Genomic DNA, 27,629 nt, shown 5'->3' with positions numbered 1-27,629 from the left:
TACATATCTTTTCTTAAGTACAGTTTTTGGTCTACCAATAAGTGGAAATTCTGCTTGGCCTGCAGGGAAAAGAATCTCAAGGTTGTATGTGATGTACTCTGACAATAGATCTGAACGTTGATAATAGAGAGAAGAGAATGGTGAGATTAAACTTTCCAGATGGCTCAAGAACGAGTAAGATATATTATTTTTGTCAGAAAGACAAGATGTCACATGTATTTTTGATCAAAACTATTTCAGTAGCACAGGTGCTTGATTAAATGGATTCAAGCAGGAAAGATGGCCACAAAACATTCAAGGACTTTAAAAATGGAATGTACTTTGCAAATGGAATAGTGATTTCTAAGTACAGAAAGGTCAAAGGTAGTATATTTAGGTGAGAGGTAATGACAGATTTGAGGTAGAAGAGGGCAGTTCCTGAGGAGAGAAAACTATTGACGTCAGCTATCTTGGGAGCCAAAAAAGGCATTCAATATGGAGGAAGAAAGGTTCAAGAAACCAGGAGCCCGGTCTTGTGGATGCAGAATTCAGAAAGGCAATGAAAGAAACATTTTGTGATGAATTCCTGATACTTTTATACTGATTCCCTAAGAATGAACAATAAATGCTTGAATTTTGCCCGCATCCCAAAATGAATATGAAAAGTAATTATTTTAATGCTTTGCAATTAATGTCATTAGTTTATTACATAAAGGGATGTATATCATGCTTGTGTTGTTAAATGTGCATTAACAAATCAATTACAGCTGATATTTTATACAATTTACTGTGTTCATTTAATGACTGTTTCATAAACATCATTTTTATCTTGAACAGGAGATGGTTTTTACGTGAATGTTTTTGCCAGAATCCTCAAAGGAGGGGGTTCATTGCCACTAATCGAGATGCTAGAATTGGATGATACAGATGAGAAATTCTTGACCCATAAGCATGACTTTGCCAGCCTTCAGAGATCTCCTTGCTGGGTAGATCCACCTCAGGTAGATAATAGGAAACGTGACTCAAATAACATTTCAATTTTTAATTATATTTATGCAATGTACTTTTAAGTTGTCAATATGTTTGCAAAGAGTTTCAGCGTTATCAGTTGCTGGTGGAGTGCAGACAATTGCAAGTTTATCTACATTTGTTTTGAGTCTCTGATAGTTCAAAGGCACTTTTTTAATTGATTTTCAGATTTTATTTTCAAATTTGATGCCATACCAATTGCTGTCAACATGACTGGTAGCATTCAAAAGTCAAAATACCGAGGATAAAGGGCCCCATAGAACGTAATTTAGACTAAGGCTCATTGAGTAACCATATAACCACTTACAGCACAGAACAGGCCAGTTCGGCCCTACTAGTCCATGCCGTAACAAATCCCCACCCTCCTAGTCCCACTGACCAGCACCCGGTCCATACCCCTCTAGTCCTCTCCTATCCATGTAACTATCCATTCTTTCCTTAAATGTAACCAATGATCCCGCCTCGACCACGTCTGTCGGAAGCTCATTCCACATCCCCACCACCCTTTGCGTAAAGAAATTTCCCCTCATGTTCCCCTTATAATTTTCCCCCTTCAGTCTTAAACCATGCCCTCTAGTTTGAATCTCCCCCACTCTTATTGTCTGTGAACCATCTTCTGCATAGGGCATAAAAATCACTTTTAGAAAAAGAAAGGGTATTTTCTGGACCTGGATAACATTTATTATTCAACAATATTGGCATTGAGGTGATAAATGAAAATCTGCAGATGCTGTGATTATAGTAAAAAACACAGAAATGCTGGAGGAACTCAACATCTCACTGAAGTAAGATGTTGTTTTATTGTATTTTATATGTTTAATATTTATTGGTTTTGGAGGGGGAGGGAAGTGGGGAGAAAAAAGGGAAAACGTCACTGTGTATATTTAATGAGAAACATTTGTACATATTTTGGTTGATAGTGCGATAAATAAAAAGTTACAAAATAAATCTCGCTGATGTGTATAAAATTGGCAACCAATTTCTAAAATTACAAGTTCATTGCAGATTTTCAGTTAAGTATTAAATGTTTATTCCTTCTATGATAAAAAGAAATGCAAATGACCTATTCATTATGGCATTTCAGGACTCCAATTTGTACAGAATCTTTTTCAAAAGGAACAGAATAGAACCATCAATGGCCATCATTTGTGGTGCTTTTGATGTCACTAAAATGGACATCTAGATAATCTGAAGTATTAATAAGCCCCTAATTTGTCACTCTTGGTTCAATTCACCTCCTCATATGCTAGGACTCCTTGGTGGAATTAGACCTCATAAAAATGTATTCTTGTTCATTATGTCTGTTTCCAATCCTTTAAACCTCTCATTCTTCAGGTGTTACATCCGAGCTGGAATATCCACAGTGTGCTGCTAGTCCAGATATTTGGCATTATTTATACCCCTGACCATCGTGGTCAGGAGGGAAGAGAATCACAACTACATGATCTGTTACAGTTTGGTTGGTCTGCAATCCCTCTTTTTCATGGGTGAGTGCACTTATTCTTTTGTCATTTTAAAGAGGCTGTGACCCTGATAGTTTGTAACTTGCAAGCAAAGGAATTTTGTTTCCAAATGTTGCAGGCTGAATGAGTCAGGTACTTTGGATGCATTTGCAATTGTGGAGCAATCTAAAACCCCTTTCACTCTTGCAAGTGATCTAGGAATCAAATGCCAATCAGCCTTTAAAGTGGCAAGTGTGAAATTAGCTCAACGCTGGCTTCAAATGTTGTCATCTCACTCCGGGGATTGACAGCCTCGACCCCTAGTACAATCCCCGGCGTCTGCAGACGCCAGTGTTGCAATCAGGCAAGTGTGAAAGGGGTAATTGCACTGTGGGATTGAAATGAACCAAGTTTTTGCATGAGTTCAGGAAGAAAAGATTAAAATGAAGACATAAACTTTCCCATGGGAAGGTCGCAGTGAGAGAGAGAGAGGGGAAATAAATAGCAATAGCCGACAATTTTTAAACAGAATGGGAAAATTGGTAGCGCAAAAATGCACAATTTATAAAGACCGTGGAGAAAAAGCAATGGCTTGACTTCCCAGTATGCCGTGTGGCAGAGAAACCCCTCTATGAATGCTCCATGTATGCAGCCAAGCATACAGCCCTTTCTCTGCCGCATGGAATTCTAGGAGGGCAGGTCCGCCATCACTTTTTCCCCCACAGTATTTATAAATTGTACGTGATAGCACTTCCAACACTGAATAAATACTATTTATTGCTCGCACTTTCCCACGGTCCCTTATGAAGGTTTATATAGGTCGGCACAATAACAACAGGAGCTGAAGGGCTCATACTGTACTGTACATAAAGCTTAATTATGTTAAAATTATGCATGATTAATTTTGTTCAAATATAAGATCAGAATACATCGATCAGGATTTAGGGCAGGTTCACCATCACTCGATGCATCTTGACGTCACCAGTAGAAGGTACAACAGTCCCATGGATGGCTCCTTGCAAGTGTGAAAGTGTGCAATGTCCCAGTTAAGAGTGGTCAAGTGTGAAAAGCCAAATCCCCATTCCTATCCCAGGACACTGAACAGCCAATTTAGTGGGATGCCAATGTGAAAGAGGCTATAGCAAATTTTGAAAATAAACCAGGCTTTGCCTCATCATTATTATGTCTAGTTTTATCCAGCCTTCTCAAAATTATTGTTTCTTGTTCAAATACAATTCAACAGATGCTAAAAATGGCTCCTTGCCCAAGTGAGAAGGGAAAATGCTGTAAATGCTCATCTAATTAGGCAGCATTCTGTGGACAGAGAGATATTACTTCAGGCCCGAGAAATTTCATCAGAACTTGGAAAATGTTAGAGATAAGACAAGTTTAAAGGTGCAGAGATAAGGGACAGAGAGCTCAAAAGAGTTGGAGATACGGTGAGAGGTGGGGATGTTGAAGTGAGCTGTAACTAAAAGAGATTGACTGCAATCTGGGAATTTCAGGTTTAATACGTCTTCTAATTCTGAAAGATCAGAGCGTATTTCCTGCCTCCTGTTTACCACTATAGCCCTACCATCTCCTTGAAGCATCAGTAGTGTAATTTAAACACTCCCCCCCCCCCACTTATTGCAAATTTTTCCTCTTGTTATCGTCAAACCTTCACCCTTTATCTGCAATGAAAAACTTGTTTCACCTTTAACTTTTATTTGAAGGTTATTTCATACAAAACATTAACTGTTTCTCTCTTCACAGATGGAGAAAACCTGAGTAATAAATACAGAATATTTACAACCTTTTCCTTTTAGATTCTCAGCTTCTGCAGTGCATTGCTTAAAAATAAGACAATTGAAAATGGAATTCTTAAAAACTTGGTCCAAATTTGTTCTTATCTGGTGACTGCATTACACCTACCCATTGGAATTATTGAGTAGTAGCTGGGATCACGAACCTGAAAAGCCTACTTTCTTCTGGCAATATGACCAACTCAAGCTGCTGCAGGCACAGCAGCTCTCTGGGTCCGTTGACATCTACCCAACTAGTATTTAGCAGGAGATAGTTTCTTAATTAAACACACAGAAATGCTGGAGGAACTCAGCCAGCAGGTCTCACAGCATCCCTAGGAAATAAAGATGTATTACTGACATTTCGGGCCTGAGCCCTTGCTCATGGTATGAGCAAAAAAAAAACAGACTGCCATCTGCATTAAAAGACTGGTGAAAAGGGAAGAATGGCAGGGGGAGGTGTACAGACCAACAGACAAAAGATGTTAATTGGGAATGATAAGAGGACAGGAGAGAGGAGAGGTGAGAATTGATTGGGGGTAGGGGGTTTGTTTTTGGCTCTGTGAAAGGAGACAGAGGGAAAAGTAAAAAAAGACCGAGCTGGAGGAAAGGAGACTTCGGGAAAGATGGAAGGGGGATGGGCCTAATGAAAACTGGAGGTCCTTGTTAATGCCATCTGGTTGGAGGGTGCCCATACGGAATATGAGGTGTTGTTCCTCCAATGTGCATGAGACCATGGACAGACATGTTGGCAAGGGATATGTATCAAGCAGGCAGCAGGGATTTAGTTTAGCTTCGGCATCAGGTTCGGCACAGATATTGTAGCTGAAGGCCCTGTTCCTGTGCTGCATTGTTCTATGTTAACTCTATGTTCCTCATCTTTCTTATGCCAGTGTTCATCAAAAGGTTCCAGAGTTGTAGAGCAAAGAGAAATTGTTGAAGGACAAGTGGAGGAAAGCTATGAAAGGAGAGAGAGAGAAAAAATGAAAGTGGGCAATTAAGAAAGAAGGTGGGCACAGCAGCAAGCAGGGGAGGAGGGATGGGGAGATGAATAGAGAGGGGAGAGATGAAGAAAAAACAAGGGGAAGGGAAGGAGAATGTAAAGTAGGTTAGTGGAAACCGGAGAAGTCGGTTAATGCCATCAGGATGGAGAGTTCTCAAATGAAAAATCAGACGTTGTTCCTCCAATTTATGGGTGGTCTTGGTGGGATAGTACATGAGGCCATGGACAGATGGGAGTGGGAAACAGAATTGAAATGGTTGGCCACTGGAAGGTCCCTATATGGGGTCAGGTAAAAGGAGCAAGGCAGAGACCGTCAGGCCCACGCAACCATTTTAATTCCACAAGCCATTCCCTCACCAATTAACATGTCTGTCCATGGCCTCATGTACTGCCAAACTGAGGCTTCCTATAAATTGGAGGAACTCTCCAAACCCACAGCATTAACATTGACCTCCAATTTCAATTAAACCCTTCCCCCGAGTCACTCTCTTTCTCTATCTCTCTATCTCCTTTCTTCCACCCCACCTCATTCCCTTCTCTCTCCTATCAGAGTTGCTCTCCCCATCACCTCAGCTTTTTCTTGTCTACCCTCCACCTGTATCCACCTATAAACTCTTACTTTTTCACCTGTGATCCTCTCCCTCCTCCTGTCCCTTCCTCCTCTCCTCTTTGCCTGGCCTGCAGGAGGAAAGAATCTCAGGGTTGTATGTGATGTAGTTTAATGTATGTACTCTGACAATAAATCTGAACTTTGAACTCTTCTCTCCATTCCTCTCCTTGCCCACTTGCTCCATTTTATTCAGGGGCCTGCCTGATGAAGGCTTCAGATTTCAGAGTCCATACATGACATCACATTCAACTCTGAGATTCATTTTCCTGCGGGCGTGGCAGAATTACCACTAATTGGTAGTGCCAAAACAAACTTCAATATCGTATACATGTAAACAAATAAAGAATAGATAATGAATGTAAACAAATTGACTGCACAATTCAGAGAGAATAAAAAAGAAAATCAATGAAGTAGAGTCCTTAAATGATCCTCTGATTGAGTTTGTCATTGAGGAGTCTGATGGTGATGGGGTAGCAGCTGTTCCTGAACATATGAACCTGGTGGTAAGAGTCTTCTGGCACCTATACCTCTTTCCTGAACGTACAAAGGTTGTGCTGGATGGTGTGGGTCTTTTTTTTTAAAATTTTTTTTTCACACTATGAACCATACTGACCAAAATACAAACAAACATTTCCCTCTTGAATATACACAGTGTCATTTTCTCCCCTTTTCCCCCTCTCTTCCCTCCCTCCTTCACCCCCCCTCCCCACCCACTCAACGTTCAACCTATATGATACATTAAACCCATTAAACAATGTCGTCACACAATGAAAATAAACAAGAAATTTGTGTCATCTACTTTTACACACTGGGTCAGTTCATTTCGTCTTCTTCTCCTTCTGTCATTTTAGGGGGTGGAGGTCCGCGGTAGGACTTCTCTGTTGTGTTCCATGTACGGTTCCCAAATTTGTTCGAATAATGTGATGTTATTTCTTAAATTATATGGGTCTTCGATGATTGCTGTTGATCTCCGACGACACTATTCCCTGCAGACGTTCTCAGTAGTGGGGAGGGTTTTGCCTGTGATGTCCTGCGGTGCCCTTTTGGAGGGCTTTACATTCATACCAGACCCAAAACATAGGTTACCCTTTACTTCCTATAGATGCTGTGTGACCTGCTGAGTTTCTCCGGCACATATAATATGCACCTGCTGTCAGACCCATTTTCTCCATTGGGGAAATTTAGCATTTATCATTGCTTCGAGGGAATCACAAACACCTTCTCTGTTTAAGAATATAAAATATTAATTCCCCCCTCTTTCCTGTCTATAGCATCTTTTACAATTTCACGATGTTCCAACCAGTGAAAAACTTTTGAAGGATAAAAGTAAAGAGGTATTCTAGGAACTGTGATAGCCACAACAAGCCCCTGCAGCAAGTAGATAATGACCAGACAGTCTGATTTCTAGGGTGTTTATTGAGGGATAATTACTCACAGGGCTACAGGGAGAACCCTCCGCTTCTTTGCAATAGCTCTGAGAGATCTTTTCCATCTACATAAGGGAATCTTGTTTAGCTTTTCACCAAAAAGTTGAGAAAAATATCACAAATTTGAGGGAAGATAAGAAGCAAACTTTCATCTTGTACTGAACCTTTGTACATTTAAACATTGATGCCCCAGCAGGAAACAGGAAAGTAATGGGTTTGAGGCTAGTGAAGGTACATTTATAGTTTCTGTCTCCAGTACTGCAGAAGGCTCCTGACTAACCTAATGACAGTAGAAGTCCAAAAATCAGATTCCAGAAACCCGGACCACCCCAGAATCTGAACTTTTCAAAAAACTCTCAAACTTTTTAAATTTAGTAGCCTTTTGTGTGTGTGCACGCTTATTGACTTTATTTTTCTTTAAAACCGCATGTTTCGAGAAATGAAGCCTGCTGTATTTGTTAATGAATAAATATCAACATTTCCCTGTTCACCTCTTCTTTATTCCTCCTTAAATTTAAATTTTAAAAGTACTGCCTGAGAATCCGGAAAATCTGAAAATCCGAACTGACCAAATCCCCAAACAGTCCGGATTTTCAAACTTCTACTGTAAATCATCTAAACTGATGTTTATCTTTCCTTCCAGCCCATATGTGAAGTCAGGGGTCCACAATGCTCCACTTTTTCAAGGCTCTCCACATGCTGTAAGTACTCAGAACGCTTGCAATCTTTTCCCAAAAACAGGACAGCAACAGTTATAAAAAAAACAATTTGTGCTTGGTGATTTTATTCTCTCACTGATGAAAAAAATAGTTTTTCATTCACTGCTGTTTCATCCAATTTATGTTCCGTTTGTACAATTAAGTTTTTCATTAACTTCAAACTTTGATGTCACAGTGAAAGGTTTGACAATGCCTGTCCTACTGTTTATAAAATCGAGCAATCGTAACTTAAAATAATTTAATCAGATGCTGGTGGCTTGTAGAAAATAAATGACTGATAGATTATATAGGGATAGTCAGCATGGCTTTGTGAAGGACTGGTCACAATTTGACTGAGTTTTTGAGGAAATGATACAGAAGATTTTTTTTTAATTTTTTTTATTTTTCACACTATAAACCATATTGAGCAAGATACATACAGACATTTTTCTTCTTAAATATATACAGTGTCGTTTTTTCCCCCCTCCCTTCCCTCCCTCCCTCCCTCACTCCCTTTATGATACAGAAGATTGATGAATATAGGACAGTAGATGTTCTATCAAGGTCTTTAGCCAAGCATTCAACGAGGTCCCTTATGGTAGACTGTTCTAGATCATTAAATCACATGGGATCTACAATGACGGTATATTGGATTCAAAATGGGCTTGACTGCAGAAGACCGAGAGTATATTGATGGAGGAATGTTATTCTGACTGGAGGTCTGTGACCAGTGATGTTTACGGGGATCATTGCTGAGGCCTCTATTGTTTGTGATTATAAAGTTGGCAGACTATTCAAAAATTGGTCAAGTTGTGGATAATGAAGCAAGTTGTCAATGGATACTGCAGGATATAGATTAATTAACAGATGGAATTTAATCTGAATGATTGTGAAGTTGCTCTTTGGGAGGGCCAATGTAAGGGAAAAATCTACCACAAATTGCAGGATCCTAGGAGCAATATTGTAGGGATCAGGAGCAAGTCCATAGCTCCTTGAAAGTGGGAGCACGTGGATAGGATAGTAAAGTAGATGACAGCATCAGTCAAAGCATTTTTTAATTGGAAAAAAGTTTAGACATGCAGCATGGTAACAGGCCTTTTGCCCATGTCTCCAATTAATCTACAACCCCATACTTTTTGAAGGTTGGGAAGAAACTGGAGCAACTGGAGGAAACCCATGCAGACACGGGGAGGATGTACAAACTTAGAGACAGTGCCAGATTCGAACCCCACACGCTAACTGTGCCACCCATTGAATATAAAAGTTAGCAAGTAATGTTGTATCTGTGTAAAAGTGAGGAAAAAAATTATAGTATAAGCAATTTCAGATTGATTGTCAGAGTACGTACATGACATCACATACACCCTGAGATTCTTTTTTTGGCAGGTGAGGCAGAATGACCACTTACTGGGAATGCAAAAACACTGTACACAGGGTATACATGTAAACAAATAAAGAACTGCAAACAGACAACAAATGTAAACAAACTATGCAATACAGAGAGAACAAAAACATTAAGTGTACAAGTAAGAGTCCTTAAATGAGTCCATGATTGAGTTTGTTGTTGAGGGGTAGTAGCTGTTCCTGAACTTGTGGCACCTATACCTCTTTCCTGATGGCAGCAGTGAGAACATTAGAACAATACAGGCCCTTCAGCCCTTGATGTATATCCTTTCCTAAAAAAAAGTACTAAACCTCCCTACCCCATAACCCTCTATTTTTCTTTCATCTATGCCTCCAATGAATCAGCTTTCACCACCATTCCCAGCAAGGCATTCCAAGCACCCACAACTCTCTAAGTAAACAAAAACTTACCCCTAATGTCTCCCCTAAACTTCCTTGCCTTAATTTTGTACATTTGTCCTCTGGTAATTGTTGATCCTGTCCTAGGAAACAAGTGCTGGCTGTCCACCCTATCTATGCCTCTCATAATCTTGTAGACCTCTATCAAGTCTCTTATCATCCTTCTACACTCCAAAGTGAAAAGTCACAGCTCTGCTAACCTTGTCTCATAAGACTTGTTTCCTAATGCAGGCAACATCCTAGTAAATCTCCTCTTCCCCCTCTCCACAGCTTCCACATCCTTCCTATAATGAGGTGATCAGAACTGAACAGAACATTCTAAGTGTGGTCTTACCAAAGATTTCACCAAAGGGTTTTACCTGTGATGTCCAGGGCTGTGTCCACTCCCTTTAGGATGGCTTTATGTTCTGGGGTATTGGTGTTGCCATACCAGACCGTGATGCATTCTTTCCACCACATGTGTAGAAATTTGCCAGGGTATCTGGTATCATACCAAACCACCGCAAACTCCTGAGGAAGTAGAGGTGATGACGTGTTTTCTTCACGATGCAGTCATTAGTCTAGTTGCTGCATTGCAGAAAAGATGTGCAAGCTTTGAAAAAGGTTGCACCAGGATTTTGGAAAGGTTGGAAAGGTTGCTTGAAAGACTTTGCTTGAAAGACTTTGGAAAGTTGCACCAGGATTTTGGAAAGGTTGCTTGAAAGACTTTGCTTGAAAGACTTTGGAAAGTTGCACCAGGATTTTGGAAAGGTTGCTTGAAAGACTTTGCTTGAAAGACTTTGCTTGAAAGACTTTGCTTGAAAGACTTTGGAAAGGTTGCACCAGGATTTTGGAAAGGTTGGAAAGGTTGCTTGAAAGACTTTGCTTGAAAGACTTTGGAAAGGTTGCACCAGGATTTTGGAAAGGTTGAAAAGGTTGCTTGAAAGACTTTGCTTGAAAGACTTTGGAAAGGTTGCACCAGGATTTTGCCTGGATTCAAATGTAAGAGGAGGTTGGACAAATTTGAATGGTTTTCTCTGGAACATCTGAGGCTGAAGGGTAACCTGATAGAAGTATATAAAATTATGAGAGGCATAGATAGTGTAGATGATCAGCATCTTTATCCCAGGATGGAAATATCAAATACTAGAAAGCATAGCTTTAAGGTGAGAAGCTAAAAGGTGTAAAAGAGATTTGCAAGGCAAATGTTTTTACACAAAGACCTTGCCAGGAGAAATGATGAAAGCAGATATGATAGCAATGTTTATGAGGCATTTGATCAAATGCATGAATAGACAGGGAATGGAGGGATATAGACCACATGTAGGTTGATGGAATTAATTTAAATTGGCATCATGGTTAACATAGACAGGGTGAGCCTGTCCCTGGTCAATGTTCTCAAAATCTTATCGTGAATGCTTTGATACGGCCTTGCCAATTTATACTATTTTTTTAATCCTTCGTTCAGGGGAAGGATTACAAAGTTCAGAGTTCAGATTTATTGTCAGAGTACATGCATGACATCACATACAACCCTGAGATTTTTTTCCTGTGGGATACTTTGGGAAATCACAATTTTATAAGATCCAAGATTAATTTATTGGTATGTAATAGTACAAAACATGTAATATTACACAAAATTGCCTTCTGCCTACCCCAAGGCAAAGAGTCACCATTAGTGTCACCTGACACCCCTTACAGTATGAGAGAAAGAGAAGCAAAAGGGAGTCCCTTCAGAGTCACTGAGTGTCCATGAATTCACCTCCAGTGCTATCGCAGCTTCTGCAGCTACACAGACTCCTGTTTGATCTATCGACAACCTGAGCTCCAGATCTAAATCTCCAACATATTCAGGAAGTGTTAGGTGTCCGAGGCCCTTCGGAAGCCCTTCCTGCCCTCAGCACCCTCTCTTATGGTGGCTATGATACCTGGTTCTCATGAACCAGTCTCCAGCAGCCTGTGTGGTTTACTCAGCTGCCGAGCCCCCTGCTGGTCTGCCGTGGTGGACACCAACCTGTAGGGTCGTCTCCTCAGTTTCTCCTTCTCAATGGGGGTTCTCCTCATTTCTGGTGCCCTGTGCTGGCTTGCTGCTCTCTGGAGTCTGCAGCCCCTCGTGGCCACTGCCGAGCACATGAGCTGCCATCTTGAGCACAGACCCCACATTTCCAGGATTTTAGTTCAAAAACATAATTGGTCTCCTCAAAAAGGTCATTTAACACTTGTATGGAGTTGCCGGCATTGTGACCAGACAGTTGAACACTTCAGAGGAGTGTTTCTGCTCTCCCGGATGCTCCACCACCATTATATGCTAAACACATCATCTCTTTGGTTTAGTCAGATTTGAGTGGCAAAGGACCTGAACCAAATGTTCATCACAACCTTAGATAGATGAAGAAAAGAGATAAAAAATTTGTTAAATCACTTTTCTGTCATTTCTGCTAGAAGTACGAAGACCAGTCTTAGTCTAATATTGGACTGTGGCCAGTTCTTACTGTCAAGAATCATGTATGAAAATAAAAAATATTCTAGCACAGTATTAATGGTGCCATCTGATGATAGAATCAAAGATAAAAACAGAAACTGCTGGAAATACTCAGCAACTCAAGTGCATCAAGAGAAACAGCTAATGTTTCAGGTCAATAACCTTCATCAGTCTGCTATAATTGAGAGGTTGTTCCCAATAAATAAGAGGTCCACATTTTCCAAGGTCGTCATGTGGACCTTCATTGTCAGAGGGCAGTGTTGTACTGGGGAATAGTTTGGTTGAGGTCCTTTGTTTTGTGGATATATCATTCTCTCAGTGAACAAGTTGAAAATCATTTGCAATTTGGCATCCAAAGTCTTTTTAATAGAGTGAAACCTCGTTAGGACGTGATTCGTTAATCCGCGGAATCGCTTATAGCCTGGGTGTCTGTGGACCCCAAACATTGATGCCAGGCTAACGGTGGCGAACAGCCACAAACTCAAACATGGATTCTTGTGACTCATTTACAAGATGTGGATGTTAATATGTGGAGTTTAAAGGCCTTAAAGGTCTTGGGTTTGAGTCACAGTTTTCTGTTTTCCTGTTTCCTGAATCATGACCTAAATGCATCTGTTCCGCGACTCGGCCGTAACACGGTATGAAATCTTGGACCCCAACTACGAGGTTTTACTGTATAAGTATTATTAGCATCTCACAGCTTGAAGACTGAGGTTGGGGTGACATTGGTTTTGGAGTGGAGTGGTTAGAGGTCAAATAGTTTCTACTTCTGTAGATCAACTTTACTTCAGTGTTAGAGGTGAGGTGCAAGATTGAGAGATGTGTTGACCAGTAATGAGTCTTGTGTCATACCAATTGTTCACATTGGTTAAGGTCACAGCTTGAATATCACCCAAGAAAAATATAACAGACGAATTTCAATAGGAAGCTAAACTTGAGGAGAATACTCCATAGTTCCTGTGGATTGACAGTCAAAGACTTTTGTGTCGATACAAAAGGCCATAACCTGCTGATGTTGCTCTCTGCACTTCTTTTGAGGTGATGCATGGTGAAGATCAGGTCTGTTAGTCGTGTGGAATCAATCTCTTCAACCAATGGAAGGAGGAAATATGTCGCCCCTTCAGTCAGCCTATAAAAAAAAGTGTTTGAAGATCAAAGCCTCAAACCCAGTATAAGCCAATGGAAAATAATGCAGCAGTGCTCTGAGGCCTCCAATGTATTTCTCAGTCAGAAAACAATCTATAGCAAGCACATCAAGAGCAATGGGAAGATCCCATCAAGCTATCCCTACAGCATCCTCAAAGGATCTTCTCAAAGCCTCCTTAAAATTTGCAAAGGTTATGTAAACATTAAAATGTATCCTGCAGTAGGCTGCATATCATGCTCCAAACAATGATTTTGTGATTTCACCTTTAATTATGACTCAAATTAACTGAGAATATATTTATACACATATTTGGTATTTTATAACTATAATCCATTCATTCCCTTCTGCTGGGGAAATAATTGAATTATATTTTCAGAACACTTTCCTCGAGAAAACATACTGCATTTGAAATAATGAGTACTTGGGATACTCTGTGATGCAGCTGGCCTCCTGTGTCAACCTACAGTCGCTCCCATTTCACCCAGAATTAAGACCAGCCCTCCCCACCACTTCCAGTGAGATTATGGCTCAATGGAATGTCCTTGATTTGGTTTATTTTTTAAACATCTATCCTTTGATGACTAATGACAAAAAAAAATGGAGGAAGGAAAGGCTTTCCCAACTGCAAAATATTTCAAAATGCTTTAAAGTCAAAGATGTCCTTCTGATGTCTAATCAGTGTTGTAATGAGTTGGGTCTCAGTGAAGAGAGTGAACTCAGGTATAAAGTCAGAGTCTGACCACATCAGAGCCAATCCTGACCAAGCCCAATCCCATATAGTTACAATTTTCTTTCCTAAACTACCCACTTCCCTTGTCCATTAAAACCCCCTGTAACTGGCACCTATGGGGATTGGTAGATTCCAGATAAGTGAATTTTCCGATTGCTTGAGATTGTGTGTTGAGTGATTGGTGAATTGACCGCTAGGAGGCGCCAATTTTAAATGTTCATATTTTTTTTACCAATTTATTTTCTGCGGATTTCTTTTACTGGTTTCTTGAATTCTGGATTATGGGGATTTTTACTGTACTCACAAATTTCCCACATGATTCGCAGCAAATGCCCTGTTATACAAGAAGGACAAAGGTAGCAGGAACATTTGAACTTCACCCCAGGAGATTCTGTCCCTTAGTCACCATCCTGACTTGGAAATATATACTGCCATTGGTTCATTGTTGCTGGGTGTTTGTCCTGGAACTTGCTCCTGACAGCATTTAGGAAGTACCCTCCCAGAGAACCACAGTGGTTGAAGAAAGTGAAACACCACCACCTTCGCAGGGGCAAAAGTAAAAATAGCACAGAAGGCAGGGCCTGTGAGTTCAGGGCAAGATAGGAGGCAGAAGCCCTGCCCTCAACCTTTGAGCAGCTTAAGGAGAGCCTCTAGAAGTCAAAATAAAAAATGTTTTGGTTTTTTGGAGACGCTCCTTAAAATGATTCTCTTCACTGATTATTTATTGTAACGCACGGATAAGTAAACTGCGGAATAAATAGACCACAGAAAATCCTATAGTAGGTTCAATCCCATCTCTAATATATGGTCTTAAATATTTAAATCCATTGATGGTCCAGTTACAGCACCTTTGTAGAACATTTAATAGGAACATGAAAGGACCAAATCCTTTCCCAGTGTCATCTTTTCTACAGCATTTGCAATGGAATTCAATTGCACCATGCTGTTTTTTTTTTGAAGTATAATGTAATCACAGTTGTTGGCAGGTTATTTCGAGTCACTCTGAGCATGAGGCATGCTTGTATCCTCTGTATGGGTTCTGCCCCAGGATGCATAGGGTGATATCATTTGTCATCCAACACTGCGTCTTGTGTCTCATTGATCTGAGAGTGACCAATAATACTGTATGGTTTGCACTGCTGGATTGGAATGCCAAGTTAAGACACTAAACTGGAACTTTCCTCCCTCATACCCCTCATCAACTCAATCCATTTTACCTCCAACTCTTCATCCTCCAAGCCCAATCATTAATTTCTAATCTCTTCCTCTCAACCCACCAGCATTCCCCCATCTTGTTCATAGTTATCAGTCCCCAAAGCCGTGTGCTTCCCATCCCCTGGCTACAGTAGTTCTACTTGATCCACAGCCCAACCAAAATGGAGCACTGGATGGAAACATTGAAAATGTTCAATGTGCAATCTATTGTCGACACAAACCAAGATTCATCTAAAAGGAATTGACATGAATAACCAGTGCATCGGCATTGGTAATATTGGTTGAGGATGGAACAACAAGTTTAAGTTGATTAGAATTTCAGCCCACTTCCATCCCTTCTTGAAATGAGAATGTCAGGCACTTTCTGATGGAACGTACACAGGACATGGTGAGAGATATCGCTCACCTGTTTTATAGCTCTACCTAATGTGAGTAAAATCATTTTAATTATGACAGCACAATTCATTCCAAGAATATACAAAAAACATTTATTTTTGTTTTCTTTCTGTTTAGAATTTTCTGGATTATGTGACTTTGCATCCTGTGAAATCGATCATGGAAGAATGTCTGCACAAAAAATGTTTGAAACTCACCAAAGAATACAGCAGTATTACAATAGAGGTGTGGGATGGGCATTACTTTGACGATGAACAGTTTGATTTACCGGTCAGTTTAGAAACAAATTAACTTTGTCCTTTGAAGAGTAAATTTCTGAACTACTGTCCTGCAACCAATTTGCACATTTCCTTGTCAGCTAGCAGCTCCAAAAGGGAACCAATATTTTACCCATGCTTAGGATACTCCTGGCATGTTGGCTATCACTGTTAGAATTTTAACATGAGAATTTCTTTTTAAAATGTCACTGAGGAAATAACAAAGACATTTGAATATATTATTATGATGAAGGAGTTTGGATCTAGAAGGTGTTCATTTCCAGTTGCACCAAAGAGGAATTGGGAGTAAAGTCCCATTGAATCCCTTTTCTGCCAATATTTCTAAGATTCAAGTTTCTTTATTGTCATGTAATAGTACAGAACATGCAATATTACACGAAATTAACTTCTGCCTGCCCTAAGAGTTGCCATTAGTGTCACCTGGCGCCCCTGTCAGTACGAGAGTAAGAGAAGCACAAGAGAGTCCCTTTAGAGTCACTGAGTGTCCGTGGATTTGTCTCCAGCTCTTGCAACCTCCGCAGCTGCATAGATTCCTGTTCGATCCATCGGCAACACGAGCTCCAGATCCAAACCTCCTACACAATCAGGAAGCCTTCAGTCCCGAGGCCCTTCAGGAGCCCTTCTTGCCCTCAGCACCCTGTTGAATTCTGGCTCCGATCCTGGTTCCCATCAGCCAGTTTCCTGCAGCCCCCAGCCCTTCCCCTGACCGCAAATCATCCGCAGTCTGTGTGGGTCCCTCAGCAGCTGAGGTCCTCGCTGGTCTTCCACCTTGGTCACCATCCTGTAGTGTTGTCTTCTCTTCTCCTCAATGGGGGTGGGGGGGGGGGGTGGTGTTCTCCTCTGGTGCCCTGTGCTCTCCACTGCTTCCCAGAATCTGCAATACCTCGTGGATATCCTAACATGAGGAAAACCAAGAAATGGAGGCAAAGAATGACAAAGATTCAGGAGCAGGAGTCCCAGCAATTTCACCTTAATCATTCCATCTATTGATTGGGAAAGGCAACACAGAAAAGAGGATTCTAATTCAACAGGTACCTTGGGAATAATCAAAGAGTCAAAAAAGCTAAGTAAATAATTTCTCCCAAATCCTATTCCATTGTGAAACCAGTGAAATGACTCTTGCAGCTCTTCAGCATGGGCTGGGTCTCTTTCTAGCAAATCCTTACGTCACTCAGAGTGAGTAGTGAAACGAATTCTGCCACAGTACACTCCTGTTGTGGCTGCATTTGCAGAGTACCCATTGAGACTTCCTGGAATAAAATTTTGTTCTTAGTTCGTCGTTGTTGTGTTTATTGTGTATGAGGGACAAATGAATCACAGCAAACGCTGAAAGGATACATGATAAAGGAGTCCCTGTTGCGATAATGATTTTTTTTATCGTGCCGTAATTTTTATTGTGTTGATAAATTCAACAGGCACTTTGCATAAGATCCTGTTAATAGGAATTTATGTTAACAATCAGTTCACCTACATTGGTAATATTGGGTGTGGAAAGTTTTCAATGACTGAAATTTCAGCAGCGTTCCTCTCAAATAGAACAAGAATGTCATCCACGTTTTGATGGAATGCACCTTTAAAAAGAATGTGGAGAAAGATGTCTGTCCTGCTTTATCTTAATGGTTCCATAATCCAGGATTCTTTGCTGTGTTAGTTGCTTTCTGTGCCCAAGCTCAGGCAGATAACACCTACAGACAGGAGACTAAGTTCAGTTAAAGAGCCCATGTGGTTCATCCATAAACTGCCGATCTTCTAGCTAGTGGAGCTATCCATGACCAAGTGTCGCAAACTAACTCAATTGAAGGGGCAGGAGTAGATCCTTAAATGCAAGGAGCATCCTGTAGAAAGGAGCCATGGAAAGGTGCTACTGTCCATGATACGTTGGTATATATCAAAGGTTTTAGTGTCTTTCTGTATTGTTTAACAGGAATTTGTATTATCTAAGATCAAGAATATATCAGAGAAATGCTCCTTATGGTGAAAATGCAAATGTACATGTTTTTATGAAGTATTTAATTTTGTTAAAAAAAGACCCAATGCAATAAGACTAAGGGAATGGAAAGTAATATTGATAGGAATCTGTATAGTCAGGATATGGAAGGTTAAGGCAGGGGAGTGAGGCAGAGTTGGAGAATAGATCAGCTCTTGATGGAATGGCAAAGCAGATTTGATGGGCCGAATGGACTATTTCTGCTCCTATGTCATATGGTCTAAACATTCTCCAGTCATCTTTGAGATAAACTGAAATGGGGTTCAAATTTGTAGTGTAAAAATTTATTTTCCATACTGTTTACAAAATACATTTGAGAAGTGGAAATTCAGTTGTGTGACGTTACTGCACGAACATAAGAAATAAGAGGAATTTTCTTATCAAGCCTGCTTTGTTCTTCATTAAGATCATGACTAATTTTGCCATGGACTCAGTTCCACTGACTGCCTGATATTTTAGCATGTTGAGGCAATCTCTTCCTTTCAAAAAACATAAAAGACTATTTGTAATTTTAATTTAATAACAAAATGTATTGTAATTTTTGATATCACTATTTAAAAAATTGTTGCAGTAATTCTATTTACTCAAATGTGCACACTATATTGCCAAAACCTTTCATAAGAATAGAAGATACATTTTGCTCTCAGACATATTTTAATGGATGTTCTTGCTAATTTACTTCAAAAAATTACTTTTATACTGTGTGCTTTAGATTGTTGATTTTAATTAACAAACCCACATTATATGTTTATGATATTTTTAAAATTAATAGGTACTAATAAAAGTACTTTCCCTTCCATCCCAAAATTTCCTACTATCCAGGCATCATAGATGGTGCTTGTATTTTTTTTTGATCTGTTAACAAAATACTTTATAGAAAAGAAAAGGCAGAAAAATGATTGGGGTAGAAAAGCATGGAAACATAAGGACTAGAGACTGGTGTAGACCTCATGAGCTACCGAGAAGATCCTAGAAGCGCAGTGTTTTAATGAGAGTGAAGGAGGCCATTTAGTTGCTGGTTGACCTATCCTATTTCCAAATCCTTCACTTTACCTATATATTTTTTTTCATCAATTACCTTAAAAATTGACAACTTTTACCATGCTTGGGGGAAGTGAGTTCTGTGTGTGTGTGTGTGTGTGTGTGCGTGTGTGTGTGTGTGTGTGTGTGTGTGTGTGTGTGTGTGTGTGTGTGTGTGTGTGTGTGTGTGTGTGTGTGTGTGTGTGTGTGTGTGTGTGTGCAACCAGGGGAAGTGAGGAGGGGAAGGGGAGGAATGGGAAGGCTTTTGTTTATATCCCTATTTATCCTCACTTAAATAAGTGTCCTCTAGTCTTTATCTGTCCAATTGATATTGTGGCTGATTCTGTCCTATTCATCCACTTTCTCCTCTGATCCCCTTGGTATTCTTGAATATAGACACTGTTAAATGTACAGAATAGTTGAGTCAGAAAATTTTAACTATTTATAACTATTTGAGGAAAATATGTATCCTTATTTTTTTCTCAGTAACTTGCCTCTTCTGAGATTAACAGAAAGAGATATATGAAGAAGTTTTTAAAAAATAGCAAATAGTGTGAAAGAATGTTTTCAGGGGGCACTGATATTGATTATGAAATGAAGAAAGGAAATCTAATCCAAGGTTGAAGGATGTAAGAATCAGAATCAGATTCATCGTCATGAACATGTGTCACAAAATTTGGTGTTTTGCAGCAGCAGGATTGTGCATTGTAAGATCCAAAAGTACTATTCCATAAATACAAGATTTTAAAAATAAATAACTTGTGCAAAAATAAGAAAAAGTGAGGAAGTGTTCATAGATTCATTGTCTGTTCAGAAATCTGATGGAGGAGGGGAAGAAGCTGTTTTTGTAAAGTTGAGTGTGTGTCTTTGGGCTCCAGTACCTTCTTCCTGATGAGAAAAGGACATGGCCTGGGTGGTGAGGGTCCTTGATGACAGAAGTTGATTTCTTGAGGCAGCACCTCTTAAAGATGTCGGTTCCATAAGGTTGGAGAGATTTCTATGGTCAGTGATACTCAATTTTGTTAAGGACAGAGAAGCCAATGGAAATGTGTGAAGACTGGAGATTTAAGGGAGTAGAATAAGTTATGATCTGCAGAAAGCTGAAGGAGTTGGTCTTATGAGTAGCCCAGCCCCTTATCAGGGCATATTTTAAAGAAATTGAGACTGCATTGATGATCGTAGATCAATATTAATGTTGGCAACTGAAAATGAAATGTCACTGTATATCTACTGCCTGATTCTTTTGCTTTTTGTCCTATCTGTATCAGGTTATTAATGACCTTCTCACAGTAGATAAAATGAATAAATTTCTAAAAGTTCAGTCAAACAAGAAGGGAAAAGACATGGCCCAATTTGTCCTTCAGAGACTGGATCAGAGAATCCAGAAGGCTGGAAAAAATCACCCTGAATATAAACGCGAAGAACAGTTCTTTGAAGAAGCAATGGCAAAGACATTCTCTGGACTTGTGGTTTGTATAATATCTTTGAATAAAATAAGCAAAGATGTAATGCTGAGGCTTTATATGTCAGACCAAATTTGGATCATTGTGAACAGTTTTGGGTCCTATATCCGAGGAAAGATGTGCTAGTGTTGGAGAGGGTTTACAAGAATTATTCTGGGGATGAGAGGGTTAAGGTAAGAGGAGCGTTTGATGATTCTGTAACTAAATGTTAGAGCTTAGAAGGATGAGGGGGATCTCATTGAAACATAGTGAATATCGAAAGGGCTGGATAGAGCAAACATGAAAAAGCTGTTTCCAGTAATGGGAGAACCCAGGACCAGAGGACCCAGTCTCAGAATTAAAGGACATTCCTTTAGAACAGAGATAAAGAGAAATTTCATCAACCGGAGGCTGGTGAATCTGTGGAACTCATTACCACAGGCAGCTATGGAGGCCAAATCATTGGGTAGATTTAAAGCAGAGGTCGAAAGGTTCTCAATTCATAAGGATGTCTGAGGTTATGGAGAGATGGCAGAAGAATAAGATTGAAAAGAAGAATACATCTGCCATGATATGAATGGCAGAGCAGATTCAATGGGCTGAATTGCCTTATTCTGCTCCGATATCCTATGATCTTGTGGTCTCTAATGGTTCATATGACCAAATACTGTGCATGAAGTCTGTTGTGTAACAATACTAACATTTGCATTAAAGAGCTCTGCTACTGAACTATCCCTTTACTACAATATTATGTTGACATGATTAATGGGAAAATTCCTTTACCCTGAGTAGATTCTCATGCACCAATTACTTCCTAATTATAATTAAATCCATATTGAAAGGCTTTGTTTTAAGAACTAGAGATGTACAATGATCTTATTATTGTTTCCATAACAATAGCAAAATATTAGAACTTAATTTTTAATAATTTAGAAATTTAAAGCAATTATTTCTTCTTTATTAATCCACTTTCTACATCCCAGCTTCCCTCTATATCTAACCCTATCTTTTCTGTAGTGGAAGATGGCCTGGAAACCAGCTTCTGGGATTGTCAACCTGTGCATTAAAGGTTGCAAACGGGTGTACTGCAAGCCTAGGTCGCAGCTCTGTTTTTTTTTCTCTCTTCTGGAGGACCTTCATATGACAACATAGTTTCTGCCACTGTTTGTTTCAACTCTAACCAATCATCCCATTGGACTGCAGGTCTCAAAGCACAATTTGTCAAGTTCAGCTATATAGGCGTCAACATTTTTCCGCCTTCTGCAAAGACTGGGGCCCTCAGACATGACATTTCAGCGCCCTGAAATGCATTTTTCCCCCAACTCCCTAATCATCCCAGTCCAGTGCAACATCTGTCAACACTGAGAAATCCTCTGTCAAGACAGCATTCAAAGCTGTTTTCTATTAGAAAAATCTTTTGAGCTCTCAATTTCAAATGAACAAAAATATTTAACATATTTTACTCTAATTGTACATGTTCTGAGTTGATCTGTGCATCAAAGAAAAAAATTACAAGATCTAAAGAAACAAGATAATGGATATCTGCTTTGCATATGTCTATGTCTCTTGTTCATTTCTTGGATTTTGTTTCATTGGGCTGCTTAACAGGACCTTTTAAGAAATATTTAATCGTCACCCTCACACAAAACTTTTCTAAACTTGCAACTTGGGTAATCTGTGAGAAAATTACATAATATTTTAGGTTAATTGGACTCCTGAAGAAGTGGTATTATCAGGCAGTTCTTGCGTGTTTAAAGATATCAACTCTGCTCTCAATGATATTCGACTCCACCAACCACATGCAGTTGGATAATTTATGTTCCTGTAATCAATGTGTAATCTATTACGGGTCTCCAGGGGTGATGTAAGTGATCCAACATCTATAAGTCCACTGACGTTTTACAAAACTGCATATATGTCTCCTGTAAATATCCATTTTGTGGCTTCCACTGTTATTTTGATCCAAAACACGGTACGATACTTGAGTTGTTTTCCATTTTGCTGCCATGTTGTTTTATTCCCCTTCACCAGTTAAATAGATAGCCACTAAAATAATCCTCCACAGCATAGCAAGTAAGAATCTCAGTGCATCTGTGTATTGATCTTGGATATATGATAATAAACTCTCACCATCATCAATTCCAGAAGTAATAGACCTATTGATTAATACAGCATGCAAACAAGCCCTTCAACCCGCTGAGTTTATGCCAACCATCAAATACCCATTCAAACTAAATTATTCATTAATTTAATTTGAGTGAGTATTTGATACTACGTTAATCCCACTTTATTCTCCCCAAATTCACAAATCTCAGCCTATAAAAGAAATGTCATCAAATAAATGATGTTGAATTGTGTAAAAATGAACTTTCCATACATAACTCTTTTCTGTCTCAATTTAGTGTATGGAGAATAAAAGGTTGGTTTGTGTCCAACACATATTCTTTTTCATTGAGACACATCTAACCTAATGGATATTTATGTATTGCATTTGTTAGAACTACTAAACTTGCCCTCAGTTTCCCTGAACATTAAGGTGGAAATATCATAAAATTTTGATTATTAATCCCAATTAAGAGCTCGCTCCAAAGTCATTCTTGCCTTTACTCATTAATTCTGAACTCCTCCTCCCATCGCTTGCCATCCGTACTGAGAACTGTGCCTCAGTCAATTACATCACTGTTGCATTCACCTTTTTTGGATTTTAACCCATTGGATAATGAGCTTTGATTCATCTCTACTGTGCCCATTGAAAACTAATGATTTTAGAATGTGCTATTCAATCCCTTGAATGCACTCAATCTCCATCTAGTTGGCTTTATAGTTTTGCAAGGTTGAATAAATAGGATGTTGCAGGAACTTGCGGAATTAAGTTACAGGTAAAGGTTAAACAGGCAAGGGCTTTATTCCCTGGAGCATAGATTGAGGGGAGATTTGACAAAGGCATACAGGGTTCGGAGGGGTATAGATGGAGTAAATGCAAGTAGGTTTTTTCCACTGAGGTTAGGGGAGATACAAACCAGTGGACAAGGGTTACGGTTGAAAATGGAAAAGGAAGAAGTTTAGGGGGAACTTCTTCACACTGAAAGTGGTGAGAGTGTGGAACAAGCTGTCAACTGAAGTGATCAATGCCAGCTCAATTTTAACATTTAAGAAAAATGTTGGCGGGTATATGGATGGGAGGGGTATGGAGGGATATGAACTGAGTGCAGATCAGTGGGACTAGGCAGAATAATGGTTTTGTACAGACTAAAGGTGCTGAAGCACCTGTTTTCTGTGGTAGTATAATGTTTTACAATTCTAAATATATGGCGGGCATGGAGAAAAGGCTAATGGGTGGAACTGTTTTGATTTTAAAAAAACTATCAATTGCAGAAGGGCTAAATGGCCTTTGCTTTGTATCCATTCCTTGAATATAAATGCTTTGTGCAAGGTGTTGATGTCAGGTATCCACTTTCCATGGCAGTTATTAAGGTTCAAGGTTCCTTGTCACATAATAATACATAAAATGTAATATACATGATGTATGTCAACTTTTGCCTGCCATAAAGCAAACAGAGTCATCATGAGCATTGCCTGGTGCCCCTAACAATAAGAGAAAGAGAAGCAAAAGAGAGTTCCTTTAGAGAGCCTGAGTGCCTGTGGATTTACACTCCAGCCCTCCCGCAGCCTCTGTGGCCGCACAGACTCCAGTTCAAACCGTTGGCATTGATTTCTGATTTCAGATTGATTGTCAGAGTACATACATGACATCACATACAACCCTGACATGCCACCATTCTCTTGGAACTGAATACTTAGGGGGTTACACTCTTGCGTCTGAATTCTAAAGTCCATGCTCCTAGTCCCTAGCAGCTTGATCTGAGCAGCAAAGTATAGGCTAACACTTCAGTGACAACATTATTCATGAACTGATTCACTGCCTCTCCTCTTAAGAACAAATTTGAAGATGAACGTGAGAATTCACTTTGATATCCTGACCAATGCTTATCCGTCAACCAACAATTAAATGCAGGTTATCTAATCATGGTTATGTGGTGGATTTACCACATTACAGCAGTAATTGAATTTCAATGCTACTTCACTGAGTGCAAACCCCTTATAAATGCAAGGATTTCTTTATTTTTGATATGATGGATATCTAAATTATAAATTCCACAGAAGCATTCACTAAGCAGTAATTTTCTTTCTTGTCTTCTAAAACAGGAATCAGCATTAAAATGCCGGCAGGATATGGACCTTTCTGAATGATGGTCAGAGTAAAGTGAGAAATGCAAATATGGCTTGAAACCTCCATGCAAATCATTCTTTTTTTTTATGGTGCAACTTGGAAATGTTGCCTACAAATGTTGCCCTTAGGTGGCCATGCCGATTTCACCCCACTTTTTATTTTTAATTGACATATGTTTTTAATGGGAGTATGACAACCTGAACAAACATGGATTTGCTCCAAAAAGCGAAGTGTAGAAAAAGCTGGAAATCTGAAAGGCAGAAAATGCTCAGGAGTGCAAGCGGTGCCAATGGAGAGAAAAGCAGTTAATAATTCAGATTGGAGACCTGCCATAAACTGACCAGAGGACTTGCTGCATGATTGGAGGCAATGGCCATATCATATGAGATGATTTCAATCTACTGCACCTGTCAGGAAAGCAAAATGGTTGGCTCTACTCTCTGTTTTCTATTCAGCCTGATTTTACTCTTCATTAAATGTGATAGGGAGGGGGGATGATTGAAGTTAGCATTGGAGGTGGGGCTGAGTGGTAATACCTGATATGGTTACACACAGTTCTGTGGATTTTCATTTGCAAGAAAAAAATAAGCCCATCCAGCGTCTGAAGAGGTCCACACAAAAGTGCTGGAGAAGTCACGAACGTAACCAGTGATACATAACCAATGTTTTGGGCCTTAGCCCTTCATCATGAACAAAAACAGACAGGTGCCTGAATAAAATGGTGGGGGGAGGGGCACAGGTCTACAGGCAAAGGGACATAGGTGGACAAGGGTGGGAGGGCAGAAGGGAGGTGATAGGGGAAGAGGGTAGCTCTCTGAATGGAGAGGGAAAGGAATGGAGAGATGAAGAAAAGGTGACAGAGGAATGGGGAAAGAGAGGGATACAGGGGATGGGCCTAATGGAAACCAGAGAAGTCAATTTTATTGCCATCCAGTTGGAGAGTGCCCAGACAGAATGTTAGGTGTTGCTTCTCCAATGACAAGTGGCCTCTGTGAAGAAGTCAGGGTTAGAATAGAAAAAGGTAGGTAGGACATTGCTTTTATTACTTATTGTATCAAAACACTGTTGGAGATATTTTCCAGGGCTTCCCAAAGTATCGCCAAGAATTCATGCAAAATGAAATTATGCTTTGAGCACTGAAATTAACTGTTGGTGGATTGTCTATTTAAATGAGAGGAAGGGACATCAAGGTGACTCCTTTACAGATGTGCCTGCCAACCCACCTACTTTTCAGATTTCATGACTCTGAAGTAATTCAGAGCATTTTGATGCTGATACTCCAGCTTTCTTATCTTTCAATTCCCTTCCAGGTCATTGCAGCAGTTCCCTTCCAGAAAGTTATGTGGCAGTTAGCGCATCGCCGTGACAACGGCAGCGGCCCAAGTTCGAATCCAGCTTGTACGTTCTCCCCCGACCTGCGTTGAGTTTCCTCTGGGTGCTCCGGTTTCCTTCCACCCTCCAAAAACATACAGAGGTCGGTTGATTAATTGGCAGTTCAAGTTTCAATGGATCGGCTTCTATTGTAACCTGAAAAATGTTTTTAAAATGTTAAATACAATAGAATTTCCCCTCTAAATGATAAGTGGGTGACACTTGAATGTAACAGTCAGGCATTCTAAAAACTGATTAGATTAAAGAAATGCTCTGAGAAAAAGATTGCTATTTCTGTTTCTTTTACTATCAGGCTGAAGGTAAAACTATGTAAAATAGAGACAAAATCATGAATGTGCCATTCTTAACCTTCATTCAACTCTGTGCTTTAAGTTGCTTATTTTCCATTTCTCTCATTGTGTTAAGTCTGAGGCAGAGTAATTATGTCTAAATTACTGTCTGTATGAGATGAAAGTATTTTATGGACTGGGGAAGTAAAATGTATGGGCTGGTAAAAGCCAAAGATAAACCTCACTAGAGGTAATATAGAAAAATCAAAAAGGTCATGGACTGAATAAAATACTTTCAGCTCCCTGGAACCTGACTGCATGACATTCCATTGGTCATCCAACTGTATTCTGAATGACCCTAATATCTTTCCTGATAGAAGTTATTTCAGAAACTTAACTCCCTTTGAGTATGAGTGCTAAATTTCCTTTTCACTAGTTTATATTTATTATCTATCTCTCTCATGTACTGGCCTTGTAATTTTCCTTATCTAAACTGTTTAATATTTAGTTTAAATCTTTTGTTTAACTTTTTCCTCACATGTTATATGCCTTGTGGCCAAAATCCCTTGTGTGCTTTTTTTCTTAAGATTGAACATCCTTTTAATAAGGAGTATTATGCAAAGAGTTGACGATGTGGTTTAACAAATGCATTGAACAGTCTTAGCATTAATAATTTAAACTAATTTCCCACTATATGCTCAAGTTATAGTTAATTTATTTTAAATTCAACCTATAATTTTTCTTTCTGCAAAACCAAATGTTTTAAGGTTCATCCCATAACTATAGTTAAGCAACAATAAATAGAACAAATTCTTGAGTTGCTGCTGGTCTTCTTTTCTGTATTATAAAGCATTTTTTATGTTGTGGTATCTATTCAGTCCTTCAGTTATTTACCCTCAGTAGATCCCTTGGTTCTGCTTAACCTGGTGCTGAAGAGCCTGAAAACTGTTTAGAGATCTCCTCTACAGTCTTCTTTGATCCACTGTCAAGAGGTGCACATGTGTGACCTAATTTTAAAATTTAATTTTAGATATACAGCACGGAAAGAGGCCCTTGTGGCCCATCAACCCATGCTGCCAAATAACCTAAATGAGCTGACAATGCCCATACATTTTGAAGGTTGGGAGGAAACCAGAGCACCAGGAGGAAACCCACGCCATCACAGGGAGAACATACAAACTCCTTACTGTGCCGGATTCAAACCCAGGTCACTGGCACTGTAATAGCATTGTACTCGCCGCAATGCTAACCAGGCTGCCCACAAAAAAACGATCACAAAATCAGAT

The 27,629-nt window shown here is 39.6% G+C and overlaps 2 protein-coding genes across 12 annotated transcripts in view; both read left to right on the top strand.

Moving 5' to 3' along the window:
• LOC138749818 (uncharacterized) overlaps positions 1-24,745 on the top strand; it is an 85,900-nt gene extending 61,155 nt beyond the window's left edge. For 6 of the 10 annotated variants that reach the window (XM_069911723.1, XM_069911721.1, XM_069911722.1 and 3 more), the window contains 6 exons: positions 817-980; positions 2,344-2,495; positions 7,918-7,975; positions 15,842-15,994; positions 20,278-20,478; positions 24,658-24,745. In XM_069911723.1, coding sequence (XP_069767824.1) covers positions 817-980; positions 2,344-2,495; positions 7,918-7,975; positions 15,842-15,994; positions 20,278-20,478; positions 24,658-24,702 — 773 coding nt within the window. In that variant the 3' untranslated portion in view covers positions 24,703-24,745. Of the gene's footprint in view, positions 1-65; positions 175-816; positions 981-2,343; positions 2,496-7,917; positions 7,976-13,274; positions 13,631-15,841; positions 15,995-20,277; positions 20,479-24,657 lie in introns of those variants that run through there. The other 4 variants (XM_069911724.1, XM_069911725.1, XR_011348875.1 and 1 more) reach the window with 4 other exon arrangements.
• A 781-nt stretch (positions 24,746-25,526) lies between these two features.
• Positions 25,527-27,629, top strand: part of med13a (mediator complex subunit 13a) — a 177,269-nt gene continuing 175,166 nt past the window's right edge. Inside the window, exons 1-2 of one of the 2 annotated variants that reach the window (XM_069911718.1) lie at positions 25,527-25,872; positions 25,993-26,156. The gene's annotated coding sequence lies outside the window, so the exon portion shown is untranslated. Of the gene's footprint in view, positions 26,157-27,629 lie in introns of both variants that reach the window. The other variant, XM_069911717.1, reaches the window with a different exon arrangement.

This window comes from Narcine bancroftii, chromosome 14, assembly GCF_036971445.1.
Source record: "Narcine bancroftii isolate sNarBan1 chromosome 14, sNarBan1.hap1, whole genome shotgun sequence".
In the NCBI taxonomy this organism is placed as follows: domain Eukaryota; kingdom Metazoa; phylum Chordata; class Chondrichthyes; order Torpediniformes; family Narcinidae; genus Narcine; species Narcine bancroftii.
The sequence above is the reverse complement of the archived record's forward strand: the minus strand, read 5'-3'. Positions and strand labels throughout refer to the sequence as shown.